Source organism: Malus sylvestris, chromosome 15 (assembly GCF_916048215.2).
Source record: "Malus sylvestris chromosome 15, drMalSylv7.2, whole genome shotgun sequence".
Lineage (NCBI taxonomy): Eukaryota > Viridiplantae > Streptophyta > Magnoliopsida > Rosales > Rosaceae > Malus > Malus sylvestris.
Window position 1 is genome coordinate 49,901,891 of NC_062274.1, and position 25,332 is coordinate 49,927,222.

Genomic DNA, 25,332 nt, shown 5'->3' on the forward strand with positions numbered 1-25,332 from the left:
ATCTACACTAAGAGAATGAGATGAGTCTAGCCTCACAATAGACTAGCAATAATGTGATTCAAATTCGTCTTTTAGGGAGAATCAAACCTAAGATTTCTCACAAGTGAAGATGAATATTACTAAATACTACTAGATCGTAATACTAAATAGATTATTCCGACTTTTAGAGTCTCATAATCACCTTAGTTTTTCTCTATATCCACCATTAGATGTACCCATACCTTGGTCTATTCTCCTAAACAGAGGAGAAACTGTCATAATCGGATTTGGATTGTCTTCCCTCCCATCCCATGCCCTTCCCATTCCCTCCTATTTTTATGGTCACGGTTAAGCCACGTCAACATTTTATATTTCTATTACTTTTTGTCTTATTATTTCTATAAAAAAAATCAATCTAAATTGTTGACGTGGCTTAACCGTGATCACATAAAATAGGAAAGGATGAGAAGGGCATAGGATGGGAGGGCAGACAATCCAAGTACGTCATAATCACATGTAATTAAATATTTTCTTAATATTTAATTGGCAAGTACAAAAAACAGTGTTTTAAATGAAAGAAGACCAACGGACTAAACAAGTTGATAGTGGGCGTGCCAGCAGAGTGCGGGCAGTGAAACGTCCAATGCTGGGGTCAGAGACGGAGACTTACGGAGGTTCACACGGTGTCGTTTTACCCACGTTGACAAATCACTCATGCTCTCTCATCGGCTATTCCCGGTCTGCTCTCTTACACTTATTTTTCCTTTTGTCCATTTTTAAATTAAAAAGGAAAGAGATTCTCTTATGATCTCTTCCACCAAGGCTATCGAATCAAATGATGTGAATTTTTGAAATTTTATCTAACGGCTCATTTGTTTTGATCTCTTAAAAAGTCGTTGGATAAAATTTAAAAATCCCAAACCACTTGACCTGGTGAGTTTGGTGAAAAAAATCCAAAGAGGATCTCTTTCCATTAAGAAAAAAATAAAATCCATAAACGGTGTCGTTTTTCCCACGTTGGCAAATCCATCGCCTGCTGCTCTCTCTCAGCTACCCTCCCACGCTATAAATAGTAGGTGCTTAACCACTAGCTCTTTTTTTCTCTTCTTCTCTTTCTCCTTTCTTCCAAAAAGCAAGTAAATCGCTCTACTGTTGTAATAATATTAATATTATATTTTTACGTCATCTTTCCGACCAGTCCCCGGCGATATCGCCGGCGATAGCCCGATCACTCCGACGGAGACTCCACCTCCTCCGCCTCCTTTGACATTTCTCTGTCTCTCTGAGGTATAATCTCTCTCTCTTCTCGTTCTCTCTCCTTAATTTTTGCATTTTTTGCTGAGAAGGTTCAGATCTGGTTTTCTTGTACGTTAATGCTAAATGTTACTTGTTGATCTTGATGTATCATTATTATAATTTATTATTATTAAATAAACATATATGTTTAATTTTTTCTGCTGTAATGATTTAATCGGTCAGAGACTATATGTTATATAATATTAGTACTATTCACACAATTTTTTTTTACTTTTCACGCTTTCTGTTCATTTTTACCGATATTCTCCGATTCATTCGATTCAACACTTGAAAATTAATTTAAGCGGTGTGAGAAGTAAAAGTGGATGTGCGTGTGGATTACACCACCTATGTAATCTGTAATTTTTCGTTTTGTTGCATATTTTTGTACAGAGTTTTGAAAAATGATTGGTCATCCTAATAATATTATACTCATGGATAATGATGGGAGATAATTTTTCAAACCAAATTTTATATACCATATGAGGTTGTTGTTGATGATTGAATTATTATTTAACTATTAATTAACGTGCTTAATTTTTGTTGGGATTCAGATTGAATGATTCACTGGAGTTGCTTTCTCTCTGTTTTTTTTTTAATTTTATTTTATTTCTGAAAGGTTTATGTGATTTTGTTTTTCATGTAAATTGTATGTTTTGCCTGATAAAATAATAAATAAATTGGTCTGGTAGGAGTTGAACGCAACACAACACAACACAAACAGATTTCAGATCTGTTGAGACTTGAGAAGTGAAGCAAGTCATTTTGTTCGATTGGAATCTGTTGAAGTTCGAAGAAGAAGAAACGGACCGAGGAAATGGAAGGGACCAAAGAGTTTGGGCTACGAAATGTGAGCTCGCACTGCTCCATTTCGGACATGGATGACTACGACCTCTCACGCCTTCTCGACAAGCCCAGGCTCAACATTGAGAGGCAGAGGTCCTTCGATGAGAGGTCACTCAGTGAGCTCTCCATTGGCCTCACAAGAGTCGGCTTGGACAACATGGACAGCACCTACTCCCCCGGTGGAAGGTCTGGTTTTGACACCCCTGCTTCCTCTGCTCGCAACTCGTTTGAGCCCCATCCAATGGTTGCTGAGGCATGGGAAGCTCTCCGCCGCTCTTTGGTCTTCTACCGCAACCAGCCTATGGGCACCATTGCCGCATACGATCATGCCTCTGAGGAAGTTTTGAATTATGATCAGGTCGACTTTTCACAATTGTCAACCCTTGCTTGCCTTTTGTTTTCAATTTCATTTTGTGTGGGATTATGCAATAATCTATCTGTTTTTGAAATAATAATTCTGGCAATCAAATCAACTTGGGGAAAATTGGTTCGCCCTCTAGATTGATAGACATTCTTAATATCTGCTAAAATATCTAATTAGACTCGTGAGGTGAGGTGATGACTCCAGAAGCTTATTGATCCTGCAAATGTCACTTGTTCTCTTTGATTTTGGCATAATATTGGATATAAAAAGGAATTACACCCTTGGGAGAAGGCAAACAAAGCTCTAAAACATTTATGTTTTAAGTGTTCGGTTAATCGAGCATTAAATCTTGACTGATTCTTGTTGTGTTTAGGTTTTTGTCCGAGATTTTGTACCTAGTGCTCTGGCTTTCCTTATGAATGGCGAGCCGGAGATAGTTAAGAACTTCCTCTTGAAGACCCTGCAGCTTCAAGGATGGGAAAAAAGAATAGACAGGTTCAAGCTCGGGGAAGGTGCAATGCCAGCAAGCTTCAAAGTTCTTCATGACCCTATCAGAAAGTCAGATACAATCATTGCAGATTTTGGAGAGAGTGCAATTGGACGAGTTGCTCCTGTTGACTCTGGTTTTTGGTGGATTATACTGCTCCGTGCATATACAAAATCAACTGGGGATTTATCTCTCGCAGAAACAGAAGATTGTCAAAAAGGAATGAGGCTTATATTGAGTCTCTGTCTCTCAGAAGGTTTCGACACGTTCCCGACGTTGCTTTGTGCTGATGGATGCTCCATGATTGACCGTAGAATGGTAAGTTGCACTTCATTTTCAAAGGAATTTCTTTTTTCGAAAAGAAACTTAATTGCCAGTGCAAATAAGAAGTAGCTTGAGAAGTCCTTTTAGGCTATCATAAGGTCATTAATCTTTAGTCTTTCTGTCCCTAACCGTTATAATATTACAGGTTTGCAACTGTGGTTTCTTTGCTAGGTTTAATTTCAAATAGATGATACACTGTTTAAATGTGGTTGGAGTGCACATGAAATTGGATGTTGTGTATGTAGCACATTACCCTTAGTTTTTACGTAAAATATTACAATTCTGAGAAGTAACAAGGCATAGTTTGGCGTTTACATGAATTGACCCACAAGATGAATTATCTGAATAATATGTGTGTGGGAGCGTGTGGACCGATGGTTAATACTCCGTGACTAATTTATTGTGCCTGAAGGAATATATCACCAATAGACTTCTTGTATAGCAATCTGTCTGCGTATGGGTTGTCCCCTAGTATCGTTTTTATTAGCAGTATATTCTTGCTTTCTTCATTTGAAGACAACAATGATAGCTGCATTGACATTGATTAAAAGTGGCTTCAATCAGTGCTCTAGCTTATAAAGAAATTTGTAATTATTTAAAGCATTGAAACTTTTTTTTTTTTAAAGGAAATGAAAGAATTTTATAAAATGGAAAGAATTTACAAAAGAGGAAAATAAAGCGTTGAAACTTGAAAGTCATGTTCTTGCGGTTCTATTTGTCAGTGTCTAATGCCTTATCCATTGACATGTATGGATGGGTAGCCGACTAAGTTCCACCCATAATAAAAGTGAATATGATTTGTAGGCCCAATAGATGAAGGTTTAGAAGCTCATGAAGGATATTATTTATTTATTTATAGTAAAAGAATAAAAAAAAAGAGAAGGGGATAATTCTTGTCTGTTATGAAGGTTTGTAGCTTGAAGTTTTTAGTAAAAGAAAAAACGAGAAAGGAAACATTTTTGTATTTCTTACATGGTATATTATGCATTTTATTTCACTGTTTATATATTATTGTCCATTAGTCTTCACATTTATGCAGGTTTGTAGCTGGCTTCAAGTTTTCTTGTCTGCCTGATTGCTTTATTTCTATATCGTGGTTTTAATATACTAACCTTAAAAAATGTCTTATCTTATTTCACATGTTATATGGTTATCCAGGGGATTTATGGTTATCCGATTGAAATCCAAGCTCTGTTCTTTATGGCATTGAGATGTGCATTAGGAATGCTGAAACCTGATGGAGAAGGAAAAGAATTCATAGAGCGAATTGTCAAGCGTTTGCATGCCTTAAGTTACCACATGCGAGTTTACTTCTGGCTTGATTTCCAACAATTAAATGATATATACCGTTACAAGACTGAAGAGTACTCGCACACAGCTGTAAATAAGTTCAATGTCATTCCTGATTCCATCCCAGATTGGGTATTTGATTTTATGCCAAGCCGTGGTGGCTACTTTATTGGCAACGTGAGTCCTGCCAGGATGGATTTTCGATGGTTTGCTTTGGGTAACTGTGTTGCAATTCTATCTTCTCTTGCAACCCCAGAGCAATCAGTGGCTATAATGGATCTCATTGAATCTCGTTGGGAAGAGTTGGTTGGAGAAATGCCGTTAAAAATATGTTATCCAGCAATAGACAGTCATGAGTGGCGAATCGTAACTGGTTGTGATCCCAAGAATACCAGATGGAGTTACCATAATGGAGGATCCTGGCCAGGTTTGTCCTTCTACTTGAAGTTTCTATGTTATTGCTGCAAATAAAATTCAAAATGAATAGTTGTGATGGTAGATCATTTTATTATTATTTGCGTTATGGATTATAACTTGGTGGTTTCCAAGGTGGAAATCAGTTGTGGACTATGGATGTTTTACTTAATGGAAGATTTCTTGCTTAGATGAGCTTTCAAAAACACATTTTAAATAGAGTGTTCAAGTAGTATGAAATAGCAGCCTTGTTTTGTTTTCATTACAAGTCCTGAAAAAGTTTGATATCTCTTTCTTCAAGTTTGTTTTTGGAAAACAGTGGTGGTATATTTCACGCAGTTATCTATTTTTTCAATTTCGTAAAAGAACCTAGCAGGCATCGTGCCTAATATACTCGATTCCCTTGCCTAGCATTGGGCTGCATTCCCTTGCCCAGCCTTGTTTTGTTTTGTTTTGTTTTGTTTTCATTACCTGTTATTGCCCCCATTATCTACCCCAGGACTGGTCTAGATGAAGTTTCCACTTTGAAAAAACCACACCAAGATTATTACCATACATATCAACAACAAAGCCTTATCCCACTAGGGGGGTCGGTTGTATGAATCTTAGAACACCACTGCACTGAGTGTGTCAAGTCTTCCGTTAGTTCCAAGCACTCCATGTCATTTCTTAAAGTCTCTTTCAAGTCTTACTGGGTCTTCTTCTACCTCATTTGGCCTACCTCTGTCTCATAATCGCATTTTTTAACCGGAGCATCTTTAGGTCATTGTTTCACATGTCTAAACCACCTTAACCGATTCTCTCTTATAATCACGTTACCATACATATCCCTTTTAATATTTTTGTCTTTCAAATTGCTGCAGTGCTTTTATGGATGCTAACTGCCGCTTGCATCAAAACGGGAAGACCACAAATTGCAAGACGGGCAATCGAGCTTGCTGAGAGTCGTCTGCTAAAAGATTCTTGGCCAGAATATTATGACGGGAAACTAGGAAGATATATTGGTAAACAAGCAAGGAAGTACCAGACATGGTCGATAGCAGGATATCTGGTTGCAAAGATGATGCTAGAGGATCCGTCACACTTGGGGATGATTTCGCTCGAAGAGGACAAACAAATGAAGCCAGTTATTAAGAGATCGTCGTCTTGGAATTGCTAGAAGCTCAAAAAAGCTAAACAAAAATGGCAGGAAAAAAAAACAGAGGAAAATCAAAAGGTGAGAGATACTCGTAATTTCTTTGCTACACAATTCTTTCGGGACTTTGTATTCGTAGCTTTGATCGACAATGTGATTTTGTACAATAGTGTTTGCTGTGCTGAGACTGCTTATTGTTTTCAAATAAATTTGAACATTTGGCCTTCTATGTTTAAAATTCGATGGAACTCGGCAATGCCTGTGCTGCTAAAAAAATTAATAAGCTCAAGACTATTGGTTTTGTTTTTTTTACTAGTTTACTTGTAATTTCTGTAATTTGAATTTCTATTTTCTTTTTATAATTTTTTGTGTGCATCTCATTCACTCCCATCTTCTCACACTTTGCTTTTTGTTTATAAAAAGATATCAATTTAAGATATTGACGTAGCTTAATCCTAACCGTCTTATTAGAAGGGGAGAGAAGGGGAGAGAGATTAGGACGGGAGAGAATTCTTCTCCTAGTTTCTCGTGGGATCATATATACTCGGGATGACTTTTTTTGGAGTGATGAAAAATTTCTATAGCATGCAGCATCATAGGCAAGTCTTGCCCATTTAAGGAATATGGAGGAGGTATGTGTCCTCGGACATAGAAGACATTGGGGATGCAAAAAAGGAGTTTCAACTTTCATGGCTTTCATATAGAGAAGTTGAAAGTCCTTAGGGTCAGCTTGGCTTACAGCGGTTAGGAATGGAAAAGATGAGGCTGTTTTTGCAAGAAGCACAGAAATAACTACAGGATGGGTTGGGCAGCCACTTGGACTCACTGTATGGACAAGGATTGTCTGCCCTCCCATTTTCGGTGCTCTTCCGTGCCCTTCTGTTTTGTGTGGTCACGGTTAAGCTACGTCAACATTTTATATTTTTTTTATAGAGATAATAAGACAAAAATAAATAGTAATATAAAATGTTGACGTGACTTAATCGTGACCACACAAACAAAAGGGAAACAAAAGGGCATGGAAGGGCAGCGGAAATGGAAGGGCAGACAATCCTTATCCCTCGCTGCATTCCTCCAATTAAGCTAACTAGTCGACATACACTCGGAATCTAATATCTTTAATTAAACAGTCGAAAATCGATCGCTGGAGGTCCAAGTAAAAGAGAAAATCCAGGAGGAGGAAAATGAAGGAAGCTAACCTGGAGAAAGGGGCAGTCTTTCAAAAAGTACATTTTCATAATTTTGTTCCACAAGCAATGTTTTCTGTAGGGTACCGTTTGGTACGTGAGACGGGACGGAATGGAGTGGAACGAGGTGTTCCGTCCTATGTTTGGTGTGCCTAAAACGGGGACGAATTTTGGGTGAATTTTTGTTCCGCCTCATCCCTTGGAACGACTTGTTCCACGTCCATGGAACATAAAATTATAACCTCTCCGTCTCCTTCTTCTTCCTCCTTGTTTCCATCCGAGGGCATCTTTGCTCCCTCTCCGTTCCATCCCGTCCCGTCTCATTCCGTTCCGTCTTGTCCTGTCTGCATACCAAACGATACCTAGATTTTGTATTGCTACTGCAAGAAATCATACCTGTATGATCATGCACTTGCACTTGTGCTAACAAATCCGGATCCTCCCAGATCCTCTTTCTGAGGATCTTGGGAATCCGTAAATCATATTTGTTCATCATACATCGTGATCGGTCATAAATTATTTTAAATATTTTTATTTAAAATTAATACAAACAGTACCTGATAAAAACTGATTGCACAATGTATGATGAACTGACACGATTTACGAATCTTCAAGATCCTCGCCGGATCTTTTTGATGAGGTAACTACCAAGAAATGAAATTCAGGGTCAAAAGTGTTAAAAATTTAATTACCGTCGAGATGACGACTGATTGGATTGACTGGATTGACTGAAGGAGGAGAGGAGAGGATAACTAAGCTAAAGTACTCGGCGGGGTTCCTTTCTTTTTCACACTAAAATAAAATAAACCAAAACTTAACAACTAAGCTTTTGTTCCAAAAATAAATAAATAAATAAATAAACTAAGCTAAGTATTAATCTGTTGCCTTGTGCTCACGATAGATTGGTGGTCCTGCACTACCCTTAGCAGAGGTTCTTCTAGTGGTTAGTTTGGAACCCCTCAACTAGAACTTGAGGAGAAAAATTTCAATGTTTTCAGAACGCGAGTTGATTGTTCATATGTCATAATGTAATTAGTGAAAAATATATTTATAAGTGCTTCATTACTTGTACATTGATATGTGGTGTACTTGTATTTTAGAAAAACTAAAAAATTTCTCTAACTCGAGAGTTTAAACTCTCACAAATACATTTTTCTTCAGATTATTATAACTTTCCATTTGACTTGGTAGGCCAAAAGTAATTGCATTCCCATTTGACATTTGGATAAGATTGCACCTAATTTTCCTCCAAAATTTCAAAATTAGATTGAACGAGATCACACTTTCTCCATTTTTTTCATAAAATAAAAAGATTGTGATACTCACATATTATTTTTTACTTTTCACATATCCTTATTAATTTTAAGCCATTGATATTTTTAATTCACTTGATTTGACGACCGAAATTGAGAAGCACGAGGATTGTCTGCCCTCTCACTTCCGGTGCCCTCCGTGCTCTCCTGTTTTATGTTGTCACGATTAAGCCACGTCAACATTTTATATTATTTTTTTTATAGAGATAATAAAACAAAAATGAATAGTAATATAAAATGTTAACGTGGCTTAACCGTGATCACATAAACATAAGGGCACGGGAGGGCAGACAATCTTTGAGAATTGTGTATAAGAAGTAAAAACGAGTATGTGAATTGCCTTACACGAAATAAAATAGTATTAAATTTGAGGGACACACATCAACCGAAGAGAGAGAGGGCACGGGGCACCAGCTGGCGTTGTGAGTAACGGAGGACGAGCATTTCTCCTTTGGTTTGGTCGTGGTCTTGGTCGTCCCTTTGTCGTATAAGTGGTGGTAGTGGTAACTGGTAAGTAGCTTTTGCTTCAGTTTTCATTCTCTTTACAAAATTCCGAGACGCAGACGTTGTGAATTTCGATCACCTTCGCCCGACGAATCAATCACAATCATCAATCAGGTAATCCCATGATCCCATTCCAATTCCAATCGCAGGGAATTTGAGATATGATCCCAATTCCCAACTCTTTTTTTTTTTACCATTTCACTTTCACTTCCTACAATTGAATTAATTCTTCTTGATTCTGGGTTCTCCTTTTTGAAAAATTTACTCAAAAGGCTGCGATCCTCCGCGCAACGGAAAGGTTGCTTCTTTGTGACTGAAAGGTCACATTTTTACGGAAAGGTTAGCTTGGGGCGCCCTTTTTTACTGAACTAGTGTTGAATTTCCCTCTTCTTTTTTTCCTGCTTGCGATTACGAACTAGGGAGGGAGGGCCGGCTGCTTGCTTTGTGGACCACCGGTCCTGCCACCGTGGAGGAGATGTTTCGGTGTGGTGTGATGTGGTGTTTGTCAAATAAATAGTTACTTGCTCTTTGCTAGTCAGTCTGTTTCTGAATTGAATTTGATCAACAAAAGTCAAGTCGTAGTCTGTCTTAATTAATGGCTTCGTTACTATTACTATCCTGAAATTATATGCATATATATATATATATATATATATATATAATGCTTTGTTTGGCAATCTCGCTCTAAAAGGACACCGAGGATTGGTTTGGATCATTTTATATATGATGAGGAGGAGGAGGAGGTGACAATTATACAGTGTAGTGTAGAATTGTGAGAGTTTCTGTTTTCTTTGATTCATGTCGATTGCGGTTGGTGGGGTGCTGTAGTTGGATGAATATTATTGTTCTTAGTTTGTTACGCAAGCTGCGATAGTTTGTATCGTTTTATCCTTATATCCTTGTGCATGGTAGCTTGTTTTCTGCTAGATGTCTATGCAGAGGCAGTGCTTCAACCTATTTTTGTGAAGTAATCGGTGGCCACTAGGATGCAGCAAATATCCTCAGGAGCTCTGTGCAGAGGTTGGGGGTTAAGTTTCTAGAGTGGCTGTTGAGGTGTTGCGGAGAAGCTCTGACACTTCTCATTTGTGCACATAAATCTGGCATCCTAGTGCATAGTTGGCTAGATTTTAGAGCCTTTTTCACTAGGGCACACTCCCCGTCATGAATTATATTCTTAATACATTTTGAGCTTCTTTTGGTCCTAAGCAAGCTAGATGTCATCCTAAGTAGGACCTTCTGAATAGCATGCCCCCAGTGTAGTCGTACCTGGTCCTTTTATACTGGCTTAACTCAAGAATGATTGTAGCTTGTAGTGGTACACATGGTGTGCGCTCATTGGTCACATTATGAACCGTTATCTGGGTTGTATTCCTTATTTAGGCCCTGCAGGGGTTGATGAGCTTTTGGGCAATAATTGGTATGTCTGGTACGCTAGCCCAACAGAGGAGGCTTCCTCTGTGGGTTTCCAAGTCGAGGCTTCACCTACCTCATTTAATGCAGGGCGAGTTCGTGCATAGCTTTCCCGTGTTGGTTTGAGGGGTACGTCAAAGCGGCTTCCTTCAGTTCGCGTGTAATATTCTCATTGGGCAGTGGAAATAGGTTTCTACACAGTATGTTTCATGACTTTTCATTTGATGCTTCCTGAAAGCTGCCAAGCCATTGTTATCCTCACTCTCTTGTTATATTTTTTGTTTTTGGCTTATTTAATTCTTACTTCATTTGGAAATGAATGTTTGTAACGTCATCCTTTATTTGCAGGTGTCAAGTGCTTAAACTAAAAGGCCATAATGGAGAAATTAATTGGAAACAAGAATGCAGGCTTATTAAGGTTAGTGGAGGAGAGATCGTTGACCAAGAAATTAGAAGAAGAGAAAAAACAGCGGCCAGAAGCACAAGCCCCTTACCTCCATAAAGATTGTATATCAAATATCCTTGTGCGACTTCCTCTCGACTCTCTTCAAAGGTCAAGGTTTGTCTGCAAGCCTTGGTATAAAATAATTAAAAACCCCAAATTCATTGATGCTCATCTCCATCGTACTGAATCTGTTTTGATCTTTCTATCACCAATTCCGAAGGACAGTTTATACCCTTATTCTAAGGCTTCTATACCACGAGAGAAGCCAAACACTGTCTCGGTTGAACTAAAACTTCTTAATCCAAACCCTATCCCCATTTTCGGCCATCCTCTCATAAACTCTCCAATGTTTTCTGTCCAGTTTCTGGACTTCAAAAATGATAAGAGTGAGATAGGAGAGTACAATTTAAAATGTTCGGGCAAGATCAGAGCCACCTGCAATGGTCTAATTTTGCTTGATAACATGGTGAAGAAAGGAGGACTAGCAGTCATGAATCCTGTGACTAGGAAGCTGATTGCACTTCCTCTGGGTACTTTATCTCGTCCACATCGTGAATCCTATGGTTTTATACTGAATGATGTTACAGGTGAATACAAAGTAGTCCACTTGTTTCGGGATGAGTTGGGGTTTGACAGCTGTGAGATTTTGAGTCTTTGGACACAAGCATGGAGAGAGGTAAATGGCCCTCCATTCAGGCTCCTTCGTTGGTTTGGATATGCACCTGTTTCAGCCATTGGAGCTCTTCACTGGATTCCTCAAGTTGACCGCAGCGATTACATAGTATCTATGGAAGTTGAGAAGGAGAAGTTTCACCAAATACCGCTCCCAAAACCCAGCCGAACTCATGACAGGATCCTTGAAATGGGTGGCCTTTTGAGTTTTGTCATTCATGAGGGCATGAACCATATCGACATTTGGATCTTGAAAGGTTTGTGTGGGGAAGTCTGGACAAAGAATCACAGTATCACAGTGGGTTCCGTCATAGACATGGTTCCTCTTTTCAGTTTAAGAATCAACGGAGATATTATTTTCAAGAGAGACGAAGATGGCTCGTTGTATGCTTACAGTTTTCGAGACCAAGAGATGAGGAAGGTCGACATGGTAAATGGATGTATCCGGCGGTCTTACATGCCTCATGTCAACACCCTCGTTTCATGGATGGAAGCAAGTCAGGACATGTCTGATGATTGATCTTTCAGCAATGGTGTGTGCATAGAAAACATGGACTATCAGCTTAAACTTGAATCTCCCTTTTGTATCTTTTATATACACTTTGGTTTTACCCCTTAATCTATATTGCTACTACTTGGGTTGATCACAAAATTGTCCATGAGCTTGTCCCCCCTCCCCTTTCATTTTCACTCTCGACTGGAGTGGCATTTTGGTTCTTTGCGTCAACTCCGTCTATTTTTTCTGTTAAATGAAGGGTAAACAATTCAAAATTTGATCTTACAATCTTATATTTGGTTAACTTTTCGTTTTACAGATACAAAAAACGAGCGTAAAATGCATTTGGTAGACCGTTTTTAAAGAATTGAACTTACAAGTAAAAAGCACAACTAATTTTTCCATTAGATAAAATTAATTATAGTGAATTTCTCCCTATAATTTAGGTCCTTAATTCACTGGAACAATATTCTAAGAAATGGGCATGGTTCGAGATGGACCGCTATCCCAAACCCAGGCCCATTTTCACTCACATTATTCGATTCGGATGTGACAAAAATTCTAAAGGATATCATACCAAATTAATTTTGGATGACTTGGTTCGGGCAGGTTGGACCTAAACCTAATCATTAGCCCAATTATAACAATAAAAATCTATAATTTGCCATATAACTTTTATTTTCTAGCATCAAACCATCCTAAAAATTAAGATGTTATCAAGGTTCAAAGGCTAGTAACAAATATAGTTACAACTTAAGAGCCAAATAACTTCATAGTTTCAACCTTCAATTTTAAGTACGAGGTCGTATTTTCTTCCTTTGTAAGTGAGAGATTATAAATTTAAATTTTGTGGATGACGAGTTCGATAGCAATTTATTCTCCCACCCCTTAATGTAAAATAAATATGTAATGGTCAATCAAGTTCGGTTTAAGGTAGTTCACAAAGCTTAAAATTGTAGCCAACCCAATTGTTACACTTCTTATTTTTTAAACAAACGATATAATCTACACTAAGAGGAGTTGGTTGATTTTGAGTTGTTTAACTTGTTATTTGAAGTCAAAATCAAACCAATTTACTCCCCTTACCCCGAAAAGGGTGAGTTTATAAATGTATCGTTGCATAAAAAATTAAACTAAAATGATCATTTTTTATATAATAATATATTTATACTAAAGTCTTCCATAGTGGACAATAAATTGAGTGTGATACTAATAATATAAAAATCAAACTCCTATAGCAGCTAAAAATCAGAGTGTTATGAGTTCTTATTTTTAGTTTAATATATTGAACTCATATATGAGATACCTATACAATATATACCAAAAGAGAGAAATGAAGTAACCAATCATAAAAATGAAAACTAACGAAAAGTCCAAAAAAACTTCCCTTTTAATGAAAAGCCCTTTTTAAAGCTATAGTAAATAGTACAAGGGAAATGTATAAATGTGGTTTTTCATTAAAAGTGAACAGTACCAGGAGTGTTTTATTAAAACTCCCATCATAAAATAGAGAGAAAACGAAAGTAAACGGGTCCCACATTTAATATATCAAACTCATCCTACAATGGCAATAATGTAATTCGACTCAAACTCACGGTGTATGAATTTCAAACTCCATTAATACCTATGAGATTAAAACTTAAGACACTTCGGGTAGGCCTTTCATAGTAAGCTGGAAGCAATGAGTGTGATATAAATATATTAAACTCATATAGGAATTACGCTCTTACAGCGGGTTGAAAAATTTGAGTGTGATGCTAATATATTAGACTCACACTAATGTAGCAGTAGCAAATTCAAGTTGTCTGATTCTTATATATAAGTATCACACTCACTCAAAATTTTATGGAAGGCCTCACAAGTTAAGAGGAATATTCATAAAATAGAACTGTAGTAATAAGTGGTAGACGGCTATTGCAGTAGGCCTCGTTTGGTTTTTATTTTTTATTTTTTTTACCAAAAACTAATTCACTTTAAAGTTAAGCAATAAAAAGTGTTTGGAAAAAAACAAAAACTTTCGCTTATTTTGAAAGTAATGTCCTTTAGATAGTAGCTTGTAAAAAGAGCTTGTAAGTTGCTTTTAATAGCTAATTTCATAAAAAAACAGAGTTGAGCTTTTAATGGATATTTTATAGGTCGTACCCAGTGCACAAGGCTCCCGCTTTATGCAAGGTTTGGGAGAGGTGAATGTCGGCTAGCCTTACCCCCATTTATGGAGAGGCTGCTCCCAATTAATGGATATTTTATACCCTTCTTTAATCATTCTACATTTATTTCTTTGTTGAAGAACAAAGTGACGTTACCTACCACTACAACCACTAATCACTAATCTTGCACAATCACCACCATTACCACCACCCATCATTGCAGTAAATGATAGAAATTAATAAAGTTGTAGAGAAGATAAAAAAATGTACGCAGATAGCTTCACCCCTATTCCATGTCTTTGGAAAGATTACAATCCGATGTTTGGTGGTATGGATGCCCACCCCTAGATAATAGCCGAAGCCAAATCTTTACATATTAACGCTACAGTTGAACTTAACGGTGGATGTGAAGCTCTGAGCAGTGAAGTCCACCCGCCGAGAGAGAGAGAGAGAGAGAGAGAGAGAGAGAGAGAGAGCGCGCGCGCAAGGGAGAGAGAGAATGGCTTGCAATGTAAGTGTAGTCCACCAAGCAATGGCATCGGCCGTAGCGCAGCCTAACAAAGCTCCTCCTCAGCTCCCCTGCGCACATCTGTCTTCGTCTTCCAATTCAAAGCCCAAGCCTTTCAAGCTCCTTCGATCCTCCCAATCTTCTTTCGCTTCCACCTTCTCCCCCTCTCGCCCTCAAACCCTAATTCCCTCTCGTTCCAGCAAAGCTCCTAATTTCCTGGTACGCATTTACCCTCCCACCACAATTTCTTGTTTTTGTTTATTTTTTTTGTTAATTTTATTGATTATATTGTTGTTTAATAGGTTGTAGGTTGTGGCAAGGTGGAGCCGCTAAGAATAATGATATCGGGGGCGCCTGCTTCCGGTAAAGGAACGCAGTGCCAGCTGATTAATCAGAAAGTGAGTTCTTGCTATTACGAAATTTTATGCTTAATTGTTTTGATTTGCTGGTTCTATCTGCAACTTGGGGCTTTTGCTACTCGAAAGCACAACGATACCAATGTTTTATTTGCCTCAGAGGAGTCCCATTTTGTAAAATTTTCATGCAGTTTTTGTTTGCCTAAGATATAATGGGTGTGCACGTAAAGCAATTGATTCGGATGATTGTATGTGTAATGTGTGTATCTTCATGACGCTGAAATTTGAGGCCGGAGAAGTTTTCAAATCGTTATGAATTTATAGCATTGTTTATATAAGTTACTACTTACCACTTTATGTCATGATTTTCTCATGACAAAAGCAGATTGAATCAAGTCATCCTCTATATGCAGTATGGTTTAGTGCACGTCGCTGCTGGAGATTTACTTAGAGCAGAAATTGCTTCTGGGAGTGAAAATGGAAGGTGTGCAAGGGAGTACATGGAACAAGGAAAATTGGTTCCGGATGAAATAGTTGTCATGGTAGGGAGTACATGGAACAAGGAGAATTTATTTATGTTGACATTTTGTCATGCTAGTGATGATTCCTTGGTTTTAATCCTGTAGATGGTGAAAGACCGTCTATTGCAGCCAGATTCTCAAGAAAAAGGTTGGCTTTTGGATGGATACCCTAGGAGCTCATCGCAAGCAATTGCTCTGAAGGAATTAGGCTTCAAGCCGGATCTTTTCATTCTACTAGAAGTAAGGATTAGTTTTTGTTGCTGTTGGCGTTTACTGTTTTATAATTGTTCAAACATTGTACATAAAATAGGAGATAGTCTTGAAGAAGCATCGTTGCATATTTTAGTTCTTTTATTTGATTTTTTTTTAGTTTATAAGCCAGGAAAATTGTTTTACATCACGAATTTTAGCTTTTCTGATGCATAGAGAGGAAAAAAAGAACAATGGAAATTTTCGTTTGTTGGATGCAAAAAGTCAGTGTGAGCTTCACAACTGTTGTTAACCATCTGACTTTTGATTTGCAGGTCACAGAAGATATTCTTGTTGAGAGAGTTGTTGGAAGAAGGTTAGATCCTATTACTGGAAAGATATATCATTTGAAGTATTCTCCGCCAGAGACCCAAGAGATAGCGTCAAGGCTCACCCAACGTTTTGACGATACAGAAGAAAAGGTAAATTTTGAATCATTCTTCCAATTCATAATACTTTGATTTCAAGGTGATCAATTATCATTGTTCTCTTGTTTAATAGATTTTCTTAATTCTTTGATAGTCCGTGTAGGTTTTTATTCAAGTATAGCCACTTAGCGACTAAATTATATTTATTTTTATTTTACTTCAACGAAAGGTGAAATTGCGATTACACACTCATCATCAGAATGTGAAGGCGGTACTTTCAATGTATGAAGACATAACAGTTAAGGCATGTATACAATCTCTCTCTCTCTCTCTCTCTCTCTCTCTCTCTCTCTCTCTCATGTGTGTATGTGATGCCTCTTGTCTAAAAAAAAAATTGCATATATTTATTTACACAATGTACATATCCGTGTAGTACTCAATGTGTGTATATACTTGTACACCCTATGTGCATGTTCTATTTATTCTTATATGTGCATGCTATTTACTTGTATACCTGTTGTCTATTGATATCTAGTCTTCTGGTAATATGATGTGAAATCAACTTAGGATATCAATGTTTGTTGATAGCTAGTCTTCGGTGGTTTAAACATTCTTGTCTCATCAACCATTTTATCATTTGTTTAATTTCATAGCTGGATATTAGAACAAATGATCCACATATTTGGGGTGTCCAACTATATCCTTGCCTGAACATGTGCTATTGACGCTAGTACGTTAGGTTAAGGATGAAAAATATTGGCCGATATTCTGATAGTTCAGCCAATATATTGATATTTTCCTATAGAGATACAAATAAGGGGTGAAGCAATTCCTTCCTCGGTATCTCTGCTATTGTTTGTTTCTGCAGGATTAGCTTCACACCCTTTCTTGGCCTGTCACCACAGGCGTCAAGCCCCTGGATAGATTCCAGTTATCTTTTATTATTGTTTAATTTCAACTTTTAGGTATTTTTGCTTCCTCTAGTCTACCAAATTCCACTGCCCAATCCCATCCTACCTCATCTTACATGTCCACCATGAACCCAAAGGCCCACCTACCAGCATGAGCTAGCTGAACCTAAATGCTATGGAGGCTGGAGACCAGCCAACCCAATGGAGACCTCATATTTCCTGAAATTTTTGCAGTCCTATCAATATCATCTTTCTAAAGCATTATTCTAATCAATTGGGAGTGCTTTATATATCATCCATTTGCTAATCATGGTTGTCATTGAGACTGCCTCCACTATAAGAATAAAGTCACACGATGGGAAAGTGTCTTCAAATTCAACACCTTGATTATAATCTGCAGGAAAGGAATTCCAGGAAAGTATATCCTTGTGCTTATCATATAGATGATATCTAAGTAGCTTAAAACAACACGTGTGTCTGAAGCCAAGAGGAGGTGCTGTTCCCTTCTCATATTCCCATTTCAGATTGTCAATCTTCATATATCCAAGAGGCAGTGCTGATTACCCAAGGGTAGAGTTGTAAAATAAAAGTTATTAAAAGGTCAGTAGGGAAAGGGGTTATTTATTTGTTAGTGTTGTTTATTTTATATTTTGGAGAGGGTGGGGAGGAATAGAAAAAGGAAAAGGAAGAATCACTTCACCTCACTCATTTCTTATTCTTTTTTAACAATTTATTAAGTGTTTGTTTTCTTGATCTACCTCATAATGGTACAATTATGCAATTGCAAGTTTGCACCAGCATAGTCCACCATGACAAAAGAGTTTTCAGTGTGCCGGGAACATTGCCCGATACATCAAGTGTCATAATATAAGTGGTTGAAATTATTTTTTAAAAGTATCCAATCACTTGTAATATGACACTTGGTGTACCGGGCCGTGTTCCCGGCCCACTGAAAAGTCTCTTCACCTTGACAGCTAAGTTTGGTTTTCTGATAACATAAACGGTGCAAAAGTCAAGCCTAGTAGCAGGCTCCATGGGCATATTCTTTTCCTGGGAGAAAAAAAAAGCCTACTAAACTGTCTTTCTCCAAGGTAGCTAACTATATAAAAAATTGTGTCATATTGTATCATGATATCATCAAGTGAAGGATCCTAAATAAACAGACCTGTTCTCGTAGACCCCAGGGTCCAAGGAAATTGTGGTCACCCCCATTTCAATCTCAATCCAGATGGTCACTTAACTTTTTTATTGTACTTTCTCCTCCACTGTTAAATTAAGATCGAACGGTGGATCACCATGATTTCCTTGGACCCTGGGGTCTAGGAGAATGGGAGTCCCTAAATAAACACATGCATAGGTTGATCATGGTATCATAAAATTTGTAGATGTATAACTTGCTGGGGTTAATTGAATAGTTTTTATTTTATATTTTTTTTATCCTGTGAAAAGTACTGCAGAATTTATTTCTTGACTGTTGACACCCCTCCCTCTTCACATTGCTGATGCCTTTAACCAAGTCATTTTGTTGTGCTTATAAGCTTAAAGCAAATTATGATCGTTATGAGATGGCAGGAGTTTGACATGGGATCAGTGTCAAATAGTTAGAATGGATTATGTTTTTTATTTTTGGGAAAATTACACCAATACCATCTGATCTATAGCCGTTGTTTCCGTTTTCCACTTGGAAAAGAATTGAGCGAGTTGGCCACCTCATTACAATTTTGCTGCACTGTGGCACCTATAGCCTACCTCCCGCCAAACTTTTTCGTCCAAAAAGTTGCACATGATTCGCAGGTCAGCCTGTTTGAAGGGTATTTTGAGTTCTAAGATGTCAATACACACTCTGTTGAAAGGGTCATGTGATACCCACTCTGTTGAAAGGGTCATGTGCAAAGTACATGCAACTTTTTGGACAGAAAAAAGAACAGAGTTAGTCATAGGTTGCCTATTGCAATTAGATCCGGGTAGCAAATTGCAACAAGGCCTAAAATACAGGTGCTATTTGCATAATTTTCCTTTTATATTTTAACTTATGCTGGCAACCTTTGGGATGAGTTGCACACTGTATGATGAAAATACTGTATCCATTTGATTGTGGATTATGTAACTTGGATTGTACTTCTGTTTGCTTCAGATTAATGGAAGTCATGCCAAGGAGGATGTGTTTGCCGAAATTGACAGCGCGCTGACTAGACTTGTTGAGAAAAGAAAGTCGACTTCAGAATCTCTGGCGGCATAGAAGGTGAAGTGCTGCTATTCTTACAAGTTTAGTTCAAGTCAATAATTTTGCACAATTTGGTTGTTAGGCTATGCTTGCAATCTCCTGCGAACGGAGACCCAACTTCTTCATGTCTTATGGAAAGGTCAGCCCAAAAAAAGAAAAGAAGGAAGTAAATAAGTTACACTCATATTGTGTTAGACCACAGTTATTTATTTTCAAGGCATATGAGTCAGCTTAAATTCCGAGTACATTTGTTTTATAATCACAACTCGGAAATATTTTGAATCAAAATTGGAGCGATATGGAGAAATATTGTGCATTTTCTTTTTCTATCCCGGTATTTGGCTAAGCGACACACTGGGTCAATTATAGTTATGTGTTGAATTTGAACCTTTGAATTAGAGATTTGAAGTTTGGTACTACGGTGCATCAGCCCAAAACTAGCTCAAAGGGTTATTACAAACAAGGAGAGTCCTAACTACGCTCGTCGTATCATCAAATAAACGACAGTGATACCTGAGATCCATATTATAGCAATATAGCCACAATTAGCAAGGTCATCGGCAATTATGCACATGAATTAATTGCTGTTCCAAACCCATCTCATGTACAATCTAGTATTATCACTCAATGAATGAAGAATAATGATTTCGGGTCCGTTTGGCGAGCTGGATGAGATTGGGCTTTAGGAATAGGATTTGATTGACGTAGATTGGTTAGGTTTTGTAAGACAGAACTTGTAATCCATTTATAAGGATATGTTATTTAAATCACTCTATTGTGGCTCACATTTTGCCACAACAAACAATAGACAGAACTCAAGTTTATTTTAATTGGTCACAACTTATCCTAACCAACCCACCAAATAAGGCGAGGGTTTACGGTTTAGGGTTTTGTTTTGTTTAAGTAATAAAGATGAAAGAGAATGATAGCTTTGCTTGTTTTTGTGGGCCAAATATTAGATATTATACTTTTTCTTCCTTTTTAGTTTTATTCTATTAGGTATTTTTTTAATCAGTTTATATTAGATATACATTGAGTACTTAGAGGAACAAGTGGTACAAAATCGAGTGATGTTGCGTTTTAGAATTCATACAGCTGACTTTATTTAATGAGATAAAGCTTTATTGTTATTGTTGGTGCTTTATTTTTTGACTTTTCCTCCGATTTGACTTGTTCTCGAAGGAGAAAAGAATTCAAAGCTAAACCATTTGAATGAAACAAAGACCAAGTTGAAGAAAAGAAAAGGTCCTGGCTTGAAATCCAGTGGTTGCAATTTACACATATAATTATATACACTTTTTGCCTTGACCAATCAGCAAATGCCAAGAAGATTAATAAAACAAAAAAAAGTCCAATATATGGATAAAAAAATTGGAAAATGAGAAGGAAATGAATGGTTTTTGCTCTACAAAAATTGACACCTTCGTGGCACCATTACATCGTCACGTGGATTCAATCGAGGAACTGGAACAAGAGCGAGAAGGGTGTGCCAAAAAATAAGCCGACGCATTTTCCAAGCAACTTACAATGTAAGTCATGGTTGGCCTGTCACTACCTTGTAATCTTACACAGTCCGCTGCCAAGTACCCAACATATGCCACTGCCTCTATTTCAAACGGCGTTGGGGGTGCCACTCTTGGATCCAAAATCCGGTGTATGTCGTCATTCGCAATGTACGGCACGACAAAATCAACAACATTTCTTGGCATCCCGTTCTCATTTTTGTGAATTGCGTTGTAACCGGACAACAATTCAAGCAACACCACTCCGAAGCTATAAACATCACTCTTGGAAGTCAGACGATGAAGCCTATAGTACTCCGGGTCCATGTACCCAAATGTGCCAGCCGCACCAAGCGAAAGGGGTGTTTCTTCATCCTCCGGCCCCATCAAAGATAGGCCAAAATCGGCTACCTTGCCCCGCAATGTGTCATCCAACAGTATGTTGGATGACTTAATGTCGCGGTGTATGACTGGTGGGACTGCATACACATGTAGGTACTCGATCCCTCGGGCTGCATCAAGAGCCACTTCGATGCGCTTGGCCCATGAGAGCAAAGGGGAGTGTGGGAGCTTGTGGAGATGGTCATGGAGGGAGCCATTTTCCAGGTATTCATACACGAGTATCCGCTCTTTTGCATCTTCGAAGAATCCAAGTAATTGAACCAAGTTCTTGTGGTTGAGGCGTGAAAGGGACTCGAGTTCGTTTACAAAAGCACTGTCCTTGTCCTGCTGGCGCCTTGTGTAGCCTCCGTGTGATGAAGAGATTGACGTCTCAGCACGCTTGATGGCCACTTTTCGACCATCATCTAATATGGCGTGGTAGACAGAGCCGTAGCTGCCAGTTCCGACCTTGTGTTCTTCGGAGAAATTGGAGGTGGCTTCGAGTAGTAGTTGCAGTGGAAATTCCTCCAAGGAAGCCCCATTGCTCACCAAATGGCTTAGCCGCTTCTCTAACACCGGTGTCCCTGCCATTGCCGCTACACCTTGCTCGGCTTGTAACTGGAGCTGGTCATCCAAGGGGCCTGAGTCATGAACACGGGATCCTCCAACTCCAGTTTTGCAATAGTTGAACACAATGAAACATACCGACGCCACCAAAGCTAAGGACCCAACACAACCGACTACAAGAAAAGCAACCATTTTTCGGCTCCACTTACTAATTCCTGGTTCTGGTGGCGGCGATGGCCCTGGCACCAGCAACGTTCCATTATTCTGCTGACAAGGTTGGCAGACTTCATATCCTTGTTCACAGAATCTACCATAGCCTGGCAACGGATTGCTACAGTGCGGACATTCGCTTGTACATGACCCCGGCTGCACATCACTTCCGAATACCATGAAATTGTTTGAGACGTTAAAAACTGGGTTGCCCCAACAATACAAGGAAAAATTGTATGATGAAACTCCGCAGAAGACGCTGCGTTTTGCTTCAATTGCGGTGAAGTAAGTATTTTTCAGAGTATCAGGCAAGCTGAAGTTATTTTCCCCCCAACAAACAACTGTTCCGTTGGGCCTGAGAGCACAGCTGCGGTTTTCTCCCAAGGCCAGAGACGTGAATCTGCCTTGAGGTTTCTCACCCTTCATATCTCCCCAGCAATCCAAACTGCTATCGGCCAATGAGATGGCGCACGCATGACCGAAACCTGCACTCACAGCTCGGTAAACATTCCCGCCATTATTGGCGCTGGGCTCCTTCCCAACCACCAAATAATTGCTTCCTAAGCAAGTAACATTTCCGGCTTGTGATACTCCGCATACAAAATTTTCTCCCACCGCGATGCTTGAAAATCCGTAGTTGTGTCTACTGATCGTGCTATTGTTAAACCAAGGCCATTGCCAGCACTGGAGGCGACTACTAGTATTAGTCCCATTCTCAATCAGGCCGCAAACGTGAGAATTTCCGGCAACAAGTTGCTTGAGAGGGGGGCCGTGGTAGATGCGCTTTTGGGGCATGTAAGTACGATTGCCAGATAACCTCCAGCAGCTCAAAGACGAATTTGTATTGGAGGAAGAAGACGGCAGGGGCCTCAAGGCGCATAAGAAGCCATGTCCGGCAACTATAGCAGTGAAGGAAGAAGAAGCGCTCTTGTTGAGAGGAATTTGACTGCCGCCGCCATTGCTTCCGGTTGCAGCTGTAGGAAACTTGAAACGAGTACAATTGAGAAAGGATTTCTGGTTTTGGGGATGTATGAGTGCGCAGATTAAGGTCTGGTTATGATATTCCGAAATCGAAACGGTGGAGGAGAGTGAAAGAGGAAGGAAAGTAAGCAAGGAGAAGGTGATGATGAAAAGTATTAAAGAAGAAGTAGCAGCCATAGTGCAGAAACTTTCATGGTAGAGGGAGAGGCAGAGAGATGAAGAAGAAGAAGAATGAGAGAGAAGGGATGAATTAAGTTTGTGGTGGCAGTTTCAATTTAAACATGTAGAAGGTGGAAGAGTCGGAGAGAGTGGACCAAAGACTCGTTTACACGCTTTTGAGAGAGTGTTTTTGAGGACCAAAGACCGAGTCCCTTTGAACACCTTAACTTTTGTATGCATGTATAGAGACAGTAGGGGAGAGAGAGGGGAGCGTGTGGGTCAAGGACTCGATTACATCCAACATAACAAAGGATGGACAATTATTTCTTAATTTTCTTTCTTAAAAAGTCTTGCTAATCTTGTTCTAAACAGGGAAGTAAACTTAACCTTAGTTTAGTGGAAGAAGAAGGAAAGACTTTTTTTCTTATATTTATTTATAAATATCAAGTACAAAATATGGAAAACAATTAAGAGAATACTAGCTATTTTTCTCATATTTTCTTTTTCTATTTGCGTGTTGAGAGTGAATTTCACATAAAAAAAAAAAAAAAAAAACTTTGCATGTACTTATAAAAATTTGAGTTACCTCCTATGTTACCAACAATGGTTTTAAAAATGAGCCTTGTGATGCGCCTAGGCGGTCTTCGAGGCGGGGTGGTGAGGAAAACGCCTTTGCCTTGTAGGAGTAGGTTTAAACTCACTTAGGGTGGTCGAGGTGCACCTAAGGCATCAACTGGGGCGTTTTCTTTTCAAGATTAGGGTTTATCATAGTGGAGAAATTTTTTTATTTGATTGCTGATTATTCTTCTATAATTAATTTTGACTCTGTATGTTTGATTTCGACTCTATATATTTGATGTCGGTTTTATTGTTATATGTATTAATAATTTTAGCTCCTATGAGGTTTCGCCTCATGCCTCAAGGTTTTCGCCTAGACAGGGCTATCCATGAAACGCCTTACTCGCCTTCTCCTTTAAAAACATTGGTTACCAATTCATTTTACATTGAAACCTCAACTTCCATAATTGCCCAGCTAGATAAAATGACAAACACACATGATGCAAGGAACAACACTATTAAACTTTATGGTACATTTAGTAATCATATAAATGATATTAAATTCTTTACTTACATTACAAGCATTATGGAAGAAAAAATTCACTCTTGGATCAAACTTTTGAACCTTGAAATTAGGTATCTACTGCTAAAACAGCAACTCATCGGTACCGGGTGAGACATCCTTGACTTTTTGTCGTTACCGGTATTGTTCCCGGACCGGAAACTGCAAGGATCAGCATCCGCAAGCATCTTTATAACCTCCCGCATTGTCGGGCGCAACGATGGTAGCTTCGTAGTACAAAGAACAGCAACCTTCAAGACCTTGATCATGTCATCCTGGACACTGTCATCTGCCACTTTTTCATCGAGAATCTTAACAACCGCTTCACGGTCACTCAGATGCGTTGAAACCCAGTAAACAATATTTTTCCTTCCCCCCAACAAACAACTGTTCCGTTGGGCCAAAGACTCGATTAAGTCCCTTTGAACACCTTAACTTTTGTATGCATGTATTGAGACAGAAGGGGAGAGAGAGAGAGAGGGGAGCGTGTGGGTCAAAGACTCGATTAAGTCCAACATAATAACAAAGGATGTACAATTATTTCTTAATTTTCTTTCATAAAAAGTCTTGCTAATCTTGTTCTAAACAGGGAAGTAAACTTAACCTTAGTTTAGTAAAAGGAAAGACTTTTTTTTCTTATATTTATTTATAAATATCAAGTACAAAATACGGAAAACTATTAAGAGAATACTAGTTATTTTTCTCATATTTTCTTTTTTTTATTTGCGTGTTGAGAGTATGAATTTCACATAAAAAAAAAACTTTGCACGTACTTAAAAAAAGAGGGAGTTTTAACGAAAAGCACACAGTACTGTTCACTTTAACGAAAAACCACATTTTTACACTAAAAAGTCAAACCAGGTACTATTCACTTTACCCTTTATTTTGTCCTTATCATTAAGCTCAAAGTTTTCAAACCCTGTTCATTAATTTTCCTTAAAAAAATTGAGTTACCTCCTATGTTAC

At 38.4% G+C, this 25,332-nt stretch overlaps 4 protein-coding genes across 8 annotated transcripts; 3 read left to right on the forward strand and 1 right to left on the reverse strand.

Annotated features, from left to right (window-relative positions):
• The first annotated feature begins 1,063 nt into the window (after nucleotides 1–1,063).
• Nucleotides 1,064–6,444, forward strand: LOC126603999 (probable alkaline/neutral invertase D). Its single transcript, XM_050271040.1, has 5 exons — nucleotides 1,064–1,266; nucleotides 1,968–2,479; nucleotides 2,859–3,290; nucleotides 4,455–5,013; nucleotides 5,864–6,444. Exons 2-5 carry the CDS (start codon nucleotides 2,093–2,095, stop codon nucleotides 6,157–6,159), a joined length of 1,674 nt encoding a protein of 557 aa, XP_050126997.1. The 5' UTR covers nucleotides 1,064–1,266; nucleotides 1,968–2,092; the 3' UTR covers nucleotides 6,160–6,444.
• Nucleotides 6,445–9,013: 2,569 nt separating this feature from the next.
• LOC126605478 (F-box protein CPR1-like) lies at nucleotides 9,014–12,318 on the forward strand. 5 transcript variants are annotated; one of them, XM_050272890.1, is made up of 4 exons: nucleotides 9,015–9,253; nucleotides 9,412–9,478; nucleotides 10,640–10,749; nucleotides 10,898–12,318. In XM_050272890.1, exon 4 carries the CDS (start codon nucleotides 10,927–10,929, stop codon nucleotides 12,184–12,186), a length of 1,260 nt encoding a protein of 419 aa, XP_050128847.1. In that variant the 5' UTR covers nucleotides 9,015–9,253; nucleotides 9,412–9,478; nucleotides 10,640–10,749; nucleotides 10,898–10,926; the 3' UTR covers nucleotides 12,187–12,318. The 5 variants fall into 5 exon arrangements, with proteins under 5 accessions (XP_050128848.1, XP_050128847.1, XP_050128844.1 ...); XM_050272891.1 differs by lacking the exon at nucleotides 10,640–10,749 and having other exon boundaries at nucleotides 9,014–9,253; XM_050272887.1 differs by lacking the exon at nucleotides 9,412–9,478.
• A 2,266-nt stretch (nucleotides 12,319–14,584) lies between these two features.
• Nucleotides 14,585–19,773, forward strand: LOC126603519 (adenylate kinase, chloroplastic). The gene is made up of 7 exons (XM_050270396.1): nucleotides 14,585–15,036; nucleotides 15,120–15,215; nucleotides 15,587–15,715; nucleotides 15,800–15,934; nucleotides 16,219–16,365; nucleotides 16,541–16,615; nucleotides 19,357–19,773. The coding sequence occupies exons 1-7, from the start codon at nucleotides 14,809–14,811 to the stop codon at nucleotides 19,459–19,461; spliced, it is 915 nt and encodes a 304-aa protein (XP_050126353.1). The 5' UTR covers nucleotides 14,585–14,808; the 3' UTR covers nucleotides 19,462–19,773.
• A 902-nt stretch (nucleotides 19,774–20,675) lies between these two features.
• On the reverse strand, nucleotides 20,676–23,349 carry LOC126603518 (serine/threonine-protein kinase-like protein CCR4). The gene has a single exon (XM_050270395.1). It carries the CDS (start codon nucleotides 23,262–23,264, stop codon nucleotides 20,889–20,891), a length of 2,376 nt encoding a protein of 791 aa, XP_050126352.1. The 5' UTR covers nucleotides 23,265–23,349; the 3' UTR covers nucleotides 20,676–20,888.
• Nucleotides 23,350–25,332: the final 1,983 nt, after the last annotated feature.